This window comes from Genypterus blacodes, unplaced genomic scaffold, assembly GCF_046128005.1.
Source record: "Genypterus blacodes isolate CSIRO-AG114 ecotype Tasmania unplaced genomic scaffold, CSIRO-AGI_Gbla_v1 ptg000156l_1, whole genome shotgun sequence".
Taxonomy (NCBI): domain Eukaryota; kingdom Metazoa; phylum Chordata; class Actinopteri; order Ophidiiformes; family Ophidiidae; genus Genypterus; species Genypterus blacodes.
Window position 1 is genome coordinate 11498656 of NW_027466957.1, and position 11339 is coordinate 11509994.

General features: G+C 41.0%; 1 protein-coding gene across 1 annotated transcript; it reads left to right on the forward strand.

Moving 5' to 3' along the window:
• Nucleotides 1-3808: 3808 nt before the first annotated feature.
• On the forward strand, nt 3809-11310 carry gnat2 (guanine nucleotide binding protein (G protein), alpha transducing activity polypeptide 2). Its single transcript, XM_076166330.1, has 8 exons — nt 3809-3918; nt 6923-6965; nt 7346-7487; nt 7582-7739; nt 8277-8405; nt 8490-8619; nt 8719-8872; nt 9536-11310. Exons 1-8 carry the CDS (start codon nt 3813-3815, stop codon nt 9724-9726), a joined length of 1053 nt encoding a protein of 350 aa, XP_076022445.1. The 5' UTR covers nt 3809-3812; the 3' UTR covers nt 9727-11310.
• The last annotated feature ends 29 nt before the right edge of the window (nt 11311-11339 follow it).

An 11339-nucleotide genomic window follows, 5' to 3' on the forward strand; every position in this document is an offset into this window, starting at 1 on the left:
ACACACGTGGACGCGGTACAAAAGACACAACAGAGCACAAGCCCTACACAACACCAGGGCTCAGTTCTTGTCCGCACTGTTGCCATGGTAACACAAACCCCCTGTTTGGGGAACCAAAAGGGGGAAAAGTGGTGCTCAAATGCACAAAGTAATAAAAATATGCAATGTGTCAGCAGAATGTCACCAGAAAGATGAGAAGAGGGACAAAGATCACATCAGAAAAGAGACAAAAAAATTAAATCATGATGTCACATTTAGTTTAAAACTGAAACATAAAAGCTCTGTAGCCAAACAACGAAGCAGTAAATCTTAATGTCTAATCAGGGAAACTGATAATGATATTTAGGCAGCAGCCTGACACTGTGCAGCTGTGCAGGTGTTGCCCCCTTGTGGTGAAATACTAGCAGTGCAACCCAAACACACATTGCTGACAATCTGATGGCTTCACTAAAACAGTACAGCAGAATCAATGACATGTGTGTGAGGTATCTGTTGGTTTACAGACCAACAAATACCTCATGTACATGGTAGAATGAACCTTGTATTATAGTACTAGTACTAATATTACAGTATTCTCAGTAGAGCTCGTACATGCAGGGATGGATTACTGATTATAGAATGAGCAGACAAACAAACACAGGGGAAACTGAACTCATTGGCGGAGTAAAAACTGAAAAAATTAGTGACTTGGATTTGTAGTGAAGGGATATTTTGCATTCTAACAGGAAGTGACACGGTTTCTATAAAATTTATAAATATTAAATACAATGGACAGAAATGAGGTTGCACATAAGATTTCCACTGTTGGACTTCAGAGAAACGTGTTCTGAAGTCCTCAGCCCAGGCTGAGCTGCAGCCTGAACACATGCTTCTGTATCAGAGCGTCATAGATGTTTTAATTACAGCATGTTTAACAGCAGCGATGTGCGTCCATTCATAACGTCACCTCTCCCCTGCCCTCTGACTCCTTAATCTGTTTGTGGTTAATCCGTCTTCACCTGGATGAACGTTTACGCTGACCTTGGACACACTGATACTTCCTGTTAAGGCCAGTTAACCTACAGTGCATCTGCACAGGAGAGGGCAGGGGAGAGAGGTTAACACAACGGTTGATGACATCATTCCAGGATTTGCATTGTTGACGCCTGCATATACACAACAAGCACTTTCACTTTGCACACTTGCATACATTTTTGCTGCTATTGGTCATTTACACTGATTTGGCTGTGCTGTTGTTTTGTAAATGAATAAACTCAGCGAAAACACAGGAAGCAACCGTGCAGTGTTAAGCTGCTGCCTCTTGGGCGGAGCCGAGGCACTCTGGGTAATCTTGTCAACAGATCAGAGATGCAGGGTCTGAGCATAAAGCAGGGCTACGCCACCCAGGGGACTAATGGGATTGAGTGCCGTCACTGGATGCTCTGCCCTGATTAGCCTGCTTTGGAAGAGTATAAGGATTTGGACCAGGAGAGACCTACAGGTTATTAGAGCACCAGAGGGGTTTGGGTCTAGGGGCAGAACTAGAAAAAACACATCTCACCTTATTAAACCCAAAGTTCAGGTCTGTAAGAAATTCACCTCATATTCCAAATGTAAATATATAGAAGTCATATACCCCTGTGCTTAAACCTTATAGTAGAATTTTCTATTTTTATTAATGGTTTTAGTGCATACAATGTGTGTGTGTGTACAATATCAATGCAACTATTATTATTTAGATATTTTTTAGGTTCAACCCATCATTATCATCACCATCATCATCATCATCATCCTCATCATCATCATCATCACCCATTGGTTTCATTAGGAATAGCTGACGATGAAAATTAACAATGAAACAATATGTATTTTTGAAAATGAATAGAATCTGAGTGATTTTGCAAACAAACACTTCATACACTGATTCAACCAGCTGAAACATAGATTTGAATTGTTTCATAAATATTTCCAGAAATCTTTAATAAGTATTTATGGCCCACTTATTACTTTGCTGTCACTCTTTCTCAGCTGTCTGTCAATCCTCTACAAACCAGCTGAGCCTATTTGACTGTGACGTCCCTGAATGAGATCTGCAACTGTCTGGCTGGGTGAAGGACAGACAAGAACCCAATCTCCATTAAACCTGCTTCCCCTACAACAAAAATGGTATGAAGTGTATGAAATCAATACATGCCAACATCGACTTCAATTTCAACTTGTAAGGATTAGATCCACACATTTAGGAGAGCCAGAGATGAGATTATACTGCATACAGAGATAATATCCATATGAAGTATTTGATAAAGATACTTCTAAAGAATGTTAGTATTTTATAAAGGATGTTTTTAGTTTTTTTTAGTTGATAAAACTAATGAGAATAAGCCGTGGTGGATCACAGCCCTGCAGTGTATTTGTGTACCAGTATGAGGTCACAGAAAGTGAGCTGACACCCTGAAAATGAGGTGAAACTGATTCCTTACATGAAGCCTGTAAATGCAATCAAATCGGCTTCTTCCTGCTGACCTCTGAGTCGCTTCATTGACTGAAATACAGCCACCTGCACTGTGACTGGGTGAGTAACACTAAATACAGCTTGTTGACAGCCTTAACTGATAGAGCGCTCTGACACGCAGCCATGAACCCACACAGATCAAACCTTAGAGGACATAACACAAACAATACGGACAACAACAAGCAAGAAAACCTGAGGGCTGTTTCAGGCATGTTTGGACCCATTGTGAAGACATTTAGATCATGGCAATTTTGAAGAAACCCCAGCTAAGACCACAGTGCAGTGACAGTTGCTTTATTTAGCAGGAAACGCACCACCTGGGGTTTAAACGTCTTAGCTATAAGGAGTTTATGAGACCTTAATGCCTCCCTCACTGCTCATCCATGTGACACTGACGTACACAGAGAACATGACTGATGACTGATGAAGGCTGTAAATATGTTGATTTGTCTATGTGGAGTTATTGCAGAGACACACTCAGACACACAGATGCACAATGATACCTTCACACACACATAAACAGAACATGCATATATGCTGTGTGTTTAGGAGCTCACACACCCAATAAGACATTACTGATATGGAAGTTATGATACCATTTACCATTCTCTTCATCTCCCTCTCGCCTGTCTCTCTCTCCCTTGTCTCTGTCTTGCATGCTTTTTTCCTAATGCAGGACTTTTGTGTGTATTGCTTTTCATGGCTTTTTTTTGTACCTCTGTATAATCCCACTGGAAGTTCCTATTGCACAGCCAGCCACTCGTGGAGAGGGAATCTCTCTTGGAATTGCCTCTCCCAAGGTTTCTTTCTATTTTCCTTATACATTAAGGTTTTCTCTGGGGTTTTTCCTCGTCTTCCCAGAGAGTTTGGGGCTGGGTCAGGAATTTTCCTGATGTTGTGGGTCTGTAAAGCCCTTTGAGACATTGTATGTGATATCGGGCTATACAAATAATATGGACTTGATTTAACACCAAGTATGTGTGTGTGTTTATTTTCTCCCTTTTACTTCATCCACTATTGGCCTTATTAGACTAATAGGATTGGCTAGCCAATCAGGAAGAGGCACCTCCTAATACAAAGGCTTAAGCTTCTGGAGCTCCTGTGCTCAGTTGATTTGATCCTTGAGAGATTCCAGTCTGATCATCTCATCGAAAGAGGCCAAAGAAGCCAAGTAGGCTCAAGCACCTCCCTCACAATCCCCTTCCGTTTGGAAATCGCCTTTCAGCACGATTAGTGCTGCGCCCAGATTCTCTGCAGCTACTCCAGGAGAACCGTCAAAATTTCCATCCTAGAGGACCTTGATTTTGCGGAGGAAGAAATCATGGGTGCAGGAGCAAGCGCCGAGGATAAAAAATCCAAGGAATTGGAGAAACAACTCAAGGAAGATGCTGATAAGGATGCAAAAACAGTCAAGCTATTACTGCTTGGTAAGTGAATTGAGGAGAACTTTTGTAGTTTTGTGGCATCATCTGAAGTAGTCCCAGATCACAGTGATGGTAGAGTTCAGGATCATATTCTTTACTATCAGTTTCTGTTGTTTATTGATCTGACTTTACAACTTTTCAACTTTTCAACTTGCAAACTTTTCTTAATGTTTAACGTCTGCAGCATAAATCAGGGCAACAGGAGCAACCAAACATGCTCAGCTGTGAGAAATGCTTCAGTCAGCATTTTACACAATGAGAGTTAACAGGTGGTTCAGATAATATCTACAATAAATACAATAATCTACAATAATGTAGTATAAATCTAACAATAGATTTATATTTTATTATCTATTATTATTATTATTATGATTATTGTTATTATTATTATTATTATTATTATTATTATTATTGATCTATGCCTAATGTGTCTCTGGAGTTTACTGACTCTTTACTTCATGTTCTTTACATCCTGACACATCTGTTCACAGCTTTGATATCAGATGTACTGAGAGGATTTACAGGCCATGCAGATTGTGTCTGGATCAAACCCTGCATGAGTTCATCAGAGAGATGGAGGAGGATCATTTAAGCTTGTGCAGAAATGAGAGAGATAAATGATGGCAGGTGCAGCAGATGACACAGCTCAGACACAACATGTCCCTCTAATGCCTGAACAGAGGAGCAGGATCATGATTTGTATACTAAAAAAATGGATACTGTGTGAAGTCGTTGCACAGAGTTCAGATAGTGCAGACTTGAATTTGAGCACATGGACATCTTGTATTTTTTAAAATGTGTAAAAAGCTTCATTTTGAAATAACATTTAAGAATTATAATCAATATTTGTAATATTTGACAAATCCACTGATGGCAAAAAAAAGTGAAAAGTATACAAAGAAAGTTCAAAGTGGTAGAAAAATATACAATCTTTGCTGCCTCCCAGAGTAAAGAGTTACTTTTTAGTTGTACTGGAAGGACATCGGTGCTTAAAAGATCACAGCCTTTGCTCTAAAAGGAAGTGAAACGTCAATCCAATTAGCTAACAGGTTTAGTCCAGATCCACTTGGTGAGTTCAATGTAGATTCCCCAACTCATACGTAAATGTTACATAAAATGTGTTCATACTTATACTTCATTCAGTCTAACAGCAGTATATATCCTATACTAGTAATACTAGGGTTAAACTCTGCAGAATATCTATCACAAAATATGTTTAAAATAAAAGCAGATATCCACAAAACAGAATTGAAATTGTTTTCTTTATACTGTCACTTGTTATTAATTTTAGATAGAGTCGGGAGGAGGTGACATTTTCAATATGAAAAATGAGAGCTATAAAATGAGTAATATAAAACACATATATATTTTTTATAGTGTAAATAATCATAAAGGCTCAGATAGTGTTATGTTTTAAAGTTAGCCCAGGCACTGTTAATTTATTATTAATAATTTAACATCTAAAAACACCTGCCAATGCCGTTTAATTAATTATATACATTATTTAATATAATTTCAAAGATAATCTGTGAGAAAAGTGACGGAAGCACTCTGACAAGCTTCACATTCAGCTCCTTTGATCTGTAGCTGCAGCAGGTCAGAAAAGATAACAACACTGCCATCATGTGGTCTTTCACAGACACTGCATAACAACGCCCAAAACAAAAGAGGGCGGAAAGAGCTGCAAAGTTCTCATCAGATTTCACTGCTCACGTGTTAGGGTGAAATTACTGAGATGATGATGATGATGATGATGATGATGATGATATGTCCACAAACTGCTCTCATTAGATAGACCTGTGCAATCAAATAGAACACCCTTTCCGTAAATTCTACCTTTGTGAAGCTGATAACGTTCAGTTTTTGTTGACATTGAATGCGAGAGTTGTTGGTTCAATCCCCTCTCATCTATGTGAACATCCTTTCAAAACAATAACTGAACACTATCAACACGGCTGTTGGACTGGATTGTACAGGTTCTAAAAACACCTGGCAGTTGTATTTCATATAGAATTAAACTAAATTACTTTTCTGAGGGCTCCACCTCCCAAAAAATAAACATGATCCCAGCCTCAACTCTGACAATAGAAGACTAATTGTTTGTGACTGAGAGGCCACAAGAAAGGTGCCAGGCGTCTTTAAAATGCTCCAGCAATTAGTTTGTGGATTAACACGAATGTGCCTGCAGAGAGTGTGGGACATCCATCTATGGTTCCTCCATGACGTGATCAGCTGGGTTAGATTACAGCCAGAGCCTGATGTCGCTGCAGGCTGTATTTAAAAGATGTTTACTGAAATGCACTTTTATGCATTCAGTGCATCACAATGTTCTCATAATTTGCCGCTGGCTGCTTATATAAGTAAAGAATGATCTCAGCTAAGATAAAAAGACGGTTATTTATGTTGCTTTGCTGTGTTATGTATTTTGAGATAGAGAGGCAAGCTTTCTGTTCGGGTGTCACATGAAAGTGAACACGTCAGAGCTTCATACACATCAGCTTCCCACAGATCAGCTGATAAGGGGGAAATGTGCTCATAAAACGCAAACGGACAGTTTCGGTGTTTATTTATTGCCGGCCGCCTTTGCGTGTGTGCTTTATTGTCTCATCAGTGTGCTATGCAGGCTTTATCAACGTTATATAGTCCTTTCATTGCACTGACTGTGCTTGCTGGGTAGTTATTTGTCAGACCGGTCATGACGGTCGACGCCGAAAGGTGAAAATGAGTCATTAAAGTGAACTCAGATGGGAAATATTTACCTGTGGATTACACACAGTTTAGTAAAGATGTCATGTCATCTTGAGTTACAAAGAGGGTCAAACCACCGAGGAATCACACAGAAACTCAAACTATAGGTCCATATCGCTGCAGCTCTAAGGGAAACAATTGTTTGTTAGTATATTGGGTGAACTATTCCATCGAATCATCAATGCAAATTCTGTCCACGTGTATGAAAGAAACGCAGCGGCTGTGGTGTGTTGGTGCTGACCTCTGTGTTCTCTTGCAGGTGCTGGTGAGTCAGGCAAGAGCACCATCGTAAAACAAATGAAGTAAGTCAGCCGCTGAAACACATATAAGAGATCAAATATGGAGTCTGTTTAAAAACTGGCACATAAACAGGAAGTGAAGCTGTTTACAAAGGTCAAGAGGGCAAACATTCAGCCCTCACTGTTTCACAGTTGAATGAGTCCAGATACACACCACTAGGTGGCACTGTGATGGCCAGGACACACTGCATCTCCTGTGTGTAGTTTCTATGGGTGTGATGTTGAGTTATAGACCCTGAGTTTAGACCCTGTAGGAGAAGATTACTTCTTCTAGTCAGAGAAACTGCTTAGTGAGTGCCTTGTTTCTGATTTACTTTGTCAGGGTACAACATTGACATTGAAGTTTTTCCTTAAACTCTCTGCTCTCTTTTACCTCCATACAGAATTCTGCATCAAGGTGGTTACACAAAAGAGGAACAATTGGAGTTCAGATCAATCATCTATGGCAACATCCTGCAGTCTGCTCTGGCCATCATCAGAGGCATGGAGATGCTGGGCATTGATTTTGGAGCTTCCTCTGGACAGGTCTGATTACACTCACTACACATATTCTTGACATTGTAGCAGTACAGGTTAATGTGTGGGTGCTGATGGTCTTGTACTCTGTGTGAAACCACAGGAGGACGCACAGAAGCTGCAGAACTTGTCAGACTCCATTGAGGAAGGCACGATGCCTACCGAGCTGGCTGATGTCATCCAGAAGCTGTGGAGAGACTCCGGCGTGCAGGCCGCTTTTGAGAGAGCTGCTGAGTTCCAACTCAACGACTCTGCTGGATAGTAAGTCCAGTAATAATGGGGTTCGACTTGTGCACATGTCAAGTTAAACAACTCCCCTGGAGCTTTAAACACCAGTAACTCTTAAACAATACAACTCCAAACAATGATGCAATCCTCAGTGCAAAGCCCAAACCTCAGCAGTACTGTAGATCATCAGGGAAGCTGGACTTTGTGCAACGAAACAAACAATAAAAGGAAAGAACAGAACCAGCAGTTGGCAAATGAAAATGCACACTGATGCTGATGTTTTGACAGTTAGTATGGGAGTGATGGATGCTACACTCTTGATGCTTTGAATCATTCTTTAAATAACTGTAATCCAATCGCCTTGGGGTCAAAGATTCACACCCTCACCGAGTTTGTGTGCCACCTCTTGAGCAAAGGGATGGTCTGTGTCTGTGTCTGTGTTTGTGTCTGTGTCTGTGTCTGTCTCTCTCTCTGCCTCTGTCTCTGTCTTTGTGATTGTCTCTGTGATTGTCTCTGTGTCTATGAAGTTGAAGTTTCATGGGTAAAGCCTGATATCATTGACATCCACAGCTACCTGAGTGAACTGGACCGAATCTGCAAGGCGGACTACCTTCCCACTGAGCAGGACGTGCTGCGATCTCGAGTCAAAACTACTGGTATCATTGAGGAACAGTTCTCCTGCAAAGAATTGCACTTCAGGTTAGCCATCAATTTCATTCCATGAAAGCAGAACTGTGAAGACTAGGAGCTGATTCAATGATCTTCTCTGTCTGTGGTGATCAGGATGTTCGATGTGGGTGGCCAGAGGTCAGAGAGAAAGAAGTGGATCCATTGTTTCGAGGGTGTGACCTGCATCATCTTCTGTGGAGCTCTGAGCGCATACGACATGGTGCTGGTAGAGGATGATGAAGTGGTGAGTTAGGAACTACAACACCGGACAGTCAAGACAAACACAATCTGAACACTGAGTAACTGCCTTCCTTCCTTCCTTCCTTTCTCTCGTCCCTTGCAGAACCGCATGCACGAGTCCCTCCATCTATTCAACAGTATCTGCAACCACAGATTCTTCGCTCTGACCTCCATCGTGCTTTTCCTCAACAAGAAGGATCTCTTTGAAGAGAAGATCAAGAAAGTCCACCTGAGTATCTGCTTCCCAGATTACGATGGTAAGACGAGACACAGCCGGATGATCCATCGCTCCTGAGTGAGGACTGGACATCCCGACATCCAATTTTAAAGCTGTAAAATAATTGTTACTCCTTAGAAGTGATTACAAATGTGTTCAATCTTTTAGTTACTGTGATCAAGCTCCTTCTGAAGCTCTGAAGGAGACTTATAGGCTTCTCAACTTGTAGTTTGTTCCACTGTCAAGGTCGTACAAGGCGTTATCGTCCATTCAAAGGTCTATGGACATGCTAAGTGAACGCAAAACATCTCTTTACTTCCAAAAACAAGTAGGAAGTACAAGTAGCTGGCAACTCTACAACGGGTAGAGTTGCCAGCGGGTCAGTAACAGGAATATGTATGAAAACTAGAAATTATAGGATTAGATTGAATACCCACCACACCAGCAGACTGAACTGGGTTTCTAGTTTCTAGCAGCATGTGTCTGCGTAAGGCCGATGTGATCTCCACTCTGCCTGGATGGAAGACAGACTAAATAAATCAAGACAGGAATGTTGAGACATCTGAAACCTTCATGTGTTAACATAATTAACGTAATTACGCAAGCAGTGCCACGTGAGCAGTCTCACCTACGCTCCCTTACATCTAAACATACAGGACAGAGGTGAACCCTGGCTAATAATCCGCCTCTCATTCCCCTGCAGGCACCAACACGTACGAAGACGCCAGCAACTACATCAAGACTCAGTTCCTGGACCTGAACATGAAGAAGGGACAGAAAGAAATCTACTCTCACTTGACGTGTGCCACCGACACAAAGAACGTGGAGATCGTGTTCAACGCCGTGACGGACATCATCATCAAAGAAAACCTTAAAGACTGCGGTCTTTTCTAAGCCGCTCTGGAGTGGACAGAGGTACGTGCTGACCTCATCGCTGCCAGGGTCTGTGTGAGTGCACAGTAATCAGGTCCAGATGCGACCAGTTGTCAGGAGGCAGACCCCCGGCAATTCAATTTAAACCTCATACAGCCAACCATATCTGGCCACCCCCCGTGTTGCCAAGCAACAACTTCAGTTCCATAACATGAGCTCATACAAACTCAAACCAGACAGACCGTTGAGAGCTGTTGAGGACAACACAGATAATGAGATTTCTGATTAAATGTCATAAGTGCTGTCTTTCGAGGCCAAAGATCATTCTCATTCTGACACTCTTCAGGTTGTAGAAATGGGCAATCTCATCTATTTAGACTGAATTCGTACTTTTCATTCTCCTTTGCAGAACTTCCTTTCCTACCTTAACCCCTCACACATCGGGCATTGAGTGAGAAGAGTACTGACGGAGCACAGAGAAGCCTCAGCTTGTCCACCTGTTGTGTTCATGCCATCACTTCCATGCCAAGTCCTGGTCCTTTGACTGCTCCTAACCCATCACCACGGAAACACCCCTGCAACACCGTGCACGTCTAGCTGAGTGGAAATGACGATCAAGACACCGCATGGTTGTGGACATAGAGCTCACTGGTATAAAGATCGACTTTTGACTGCTGTATGTATTATAAGTTACATTTACTATCAAATCCAAACCAGGGGGGAATAATAATAATTTGAATAGCAACATTGCAAATTTGTTTTTGTTTTGAAGTACAGTAGTCCCTGTGGTCTTGATATTTAAACTGTAAAAAGTTGTCGAGCAAATATCATTGATAGCTTGCAGTGAGCCCAGATTACAAACCAAATTGTATCTATCTATTATATATAGTGTTGATGTATCTCAATTCACTTAAAATTTAATGTGATGAATAAATTTCAGATGGTCAAACATGGTAGAGAAACTTTGTACATAAGAGTAGAATGTTAACTCATTATATTTTGAAAGTTAAATAATTCAAAAATCTGTAAGTGAGAGATGGAAACACTTAGAGGGACGATGCTTTATTATGAAAAGGAAATGTAAATCCACTGAGTTTGTCCTTTCTTATGAAATGTAGAGGCATGAAATAAAGATGCATTAACTTCACTTGTGAGTCTGAGTTTTTGCTGCAGAATAACAGCATGAAAGAGAAAATTATTAATTCTAAAGGGATTCTAAAGGGAAACAGGAAGTGCCATGGTCCAGGCTACAGTTAGGCACCAAGATGGCACTTGTTGGTGGTAATGCTGCAGTTACTGGAGTTCCCAGTAGGGGATATGAGTGAGTATGGAAGTTTACTAATGACAAAATTATCAAGACAAAACACTAAAGAAGCCTCGGGCAGGAATTTATCTGCAAGTCAGGATTTCAGATTTTCAGCACAAACACTTTTACATAGAAGGATTTTATTTGTTATATTTGTTTCACTGAAAAGAGAGGAAGGCCTGCATGTGGCACACGCAAGATACGTGTTGGGGAACATGAGAACAGTCCCATGAACTTTCTTCTCATGTCATTATGCAACATTCTGTTACCTTGTTCACATATCAAAGACGACTCAGTGACGATTGCTCCGCTTGTTTTGTGCTGTGGA

What these genes read in the sequence shown, in the direction of transcription:
- gnat2 (XM_076166330.1), top strand. Translation starts at nt 3,813, where the DNA reads ATGGGTGCAGGAGCAAGCGCCGAGGATAAAAAATCCAAGGAATTGGAG. An exon ending in TTGGAGCTTCCTCTGGACAG is followed by an intron (nt 7,488 to 7,581) that starts GTCTGATTACAC and finishes GTGAAACCACAG; the next exon opens with GAGGACGCACAGAAGCTGCA. An exon ending in CTGCTTCCCAGATTACGATG is followed by an intron (nt 8,873 to 9,535) that starts GTAAGACGAGAC and finishes ATTCCCCTGCAG; the next exon opens with GCACCAACACGTACGAAGAC.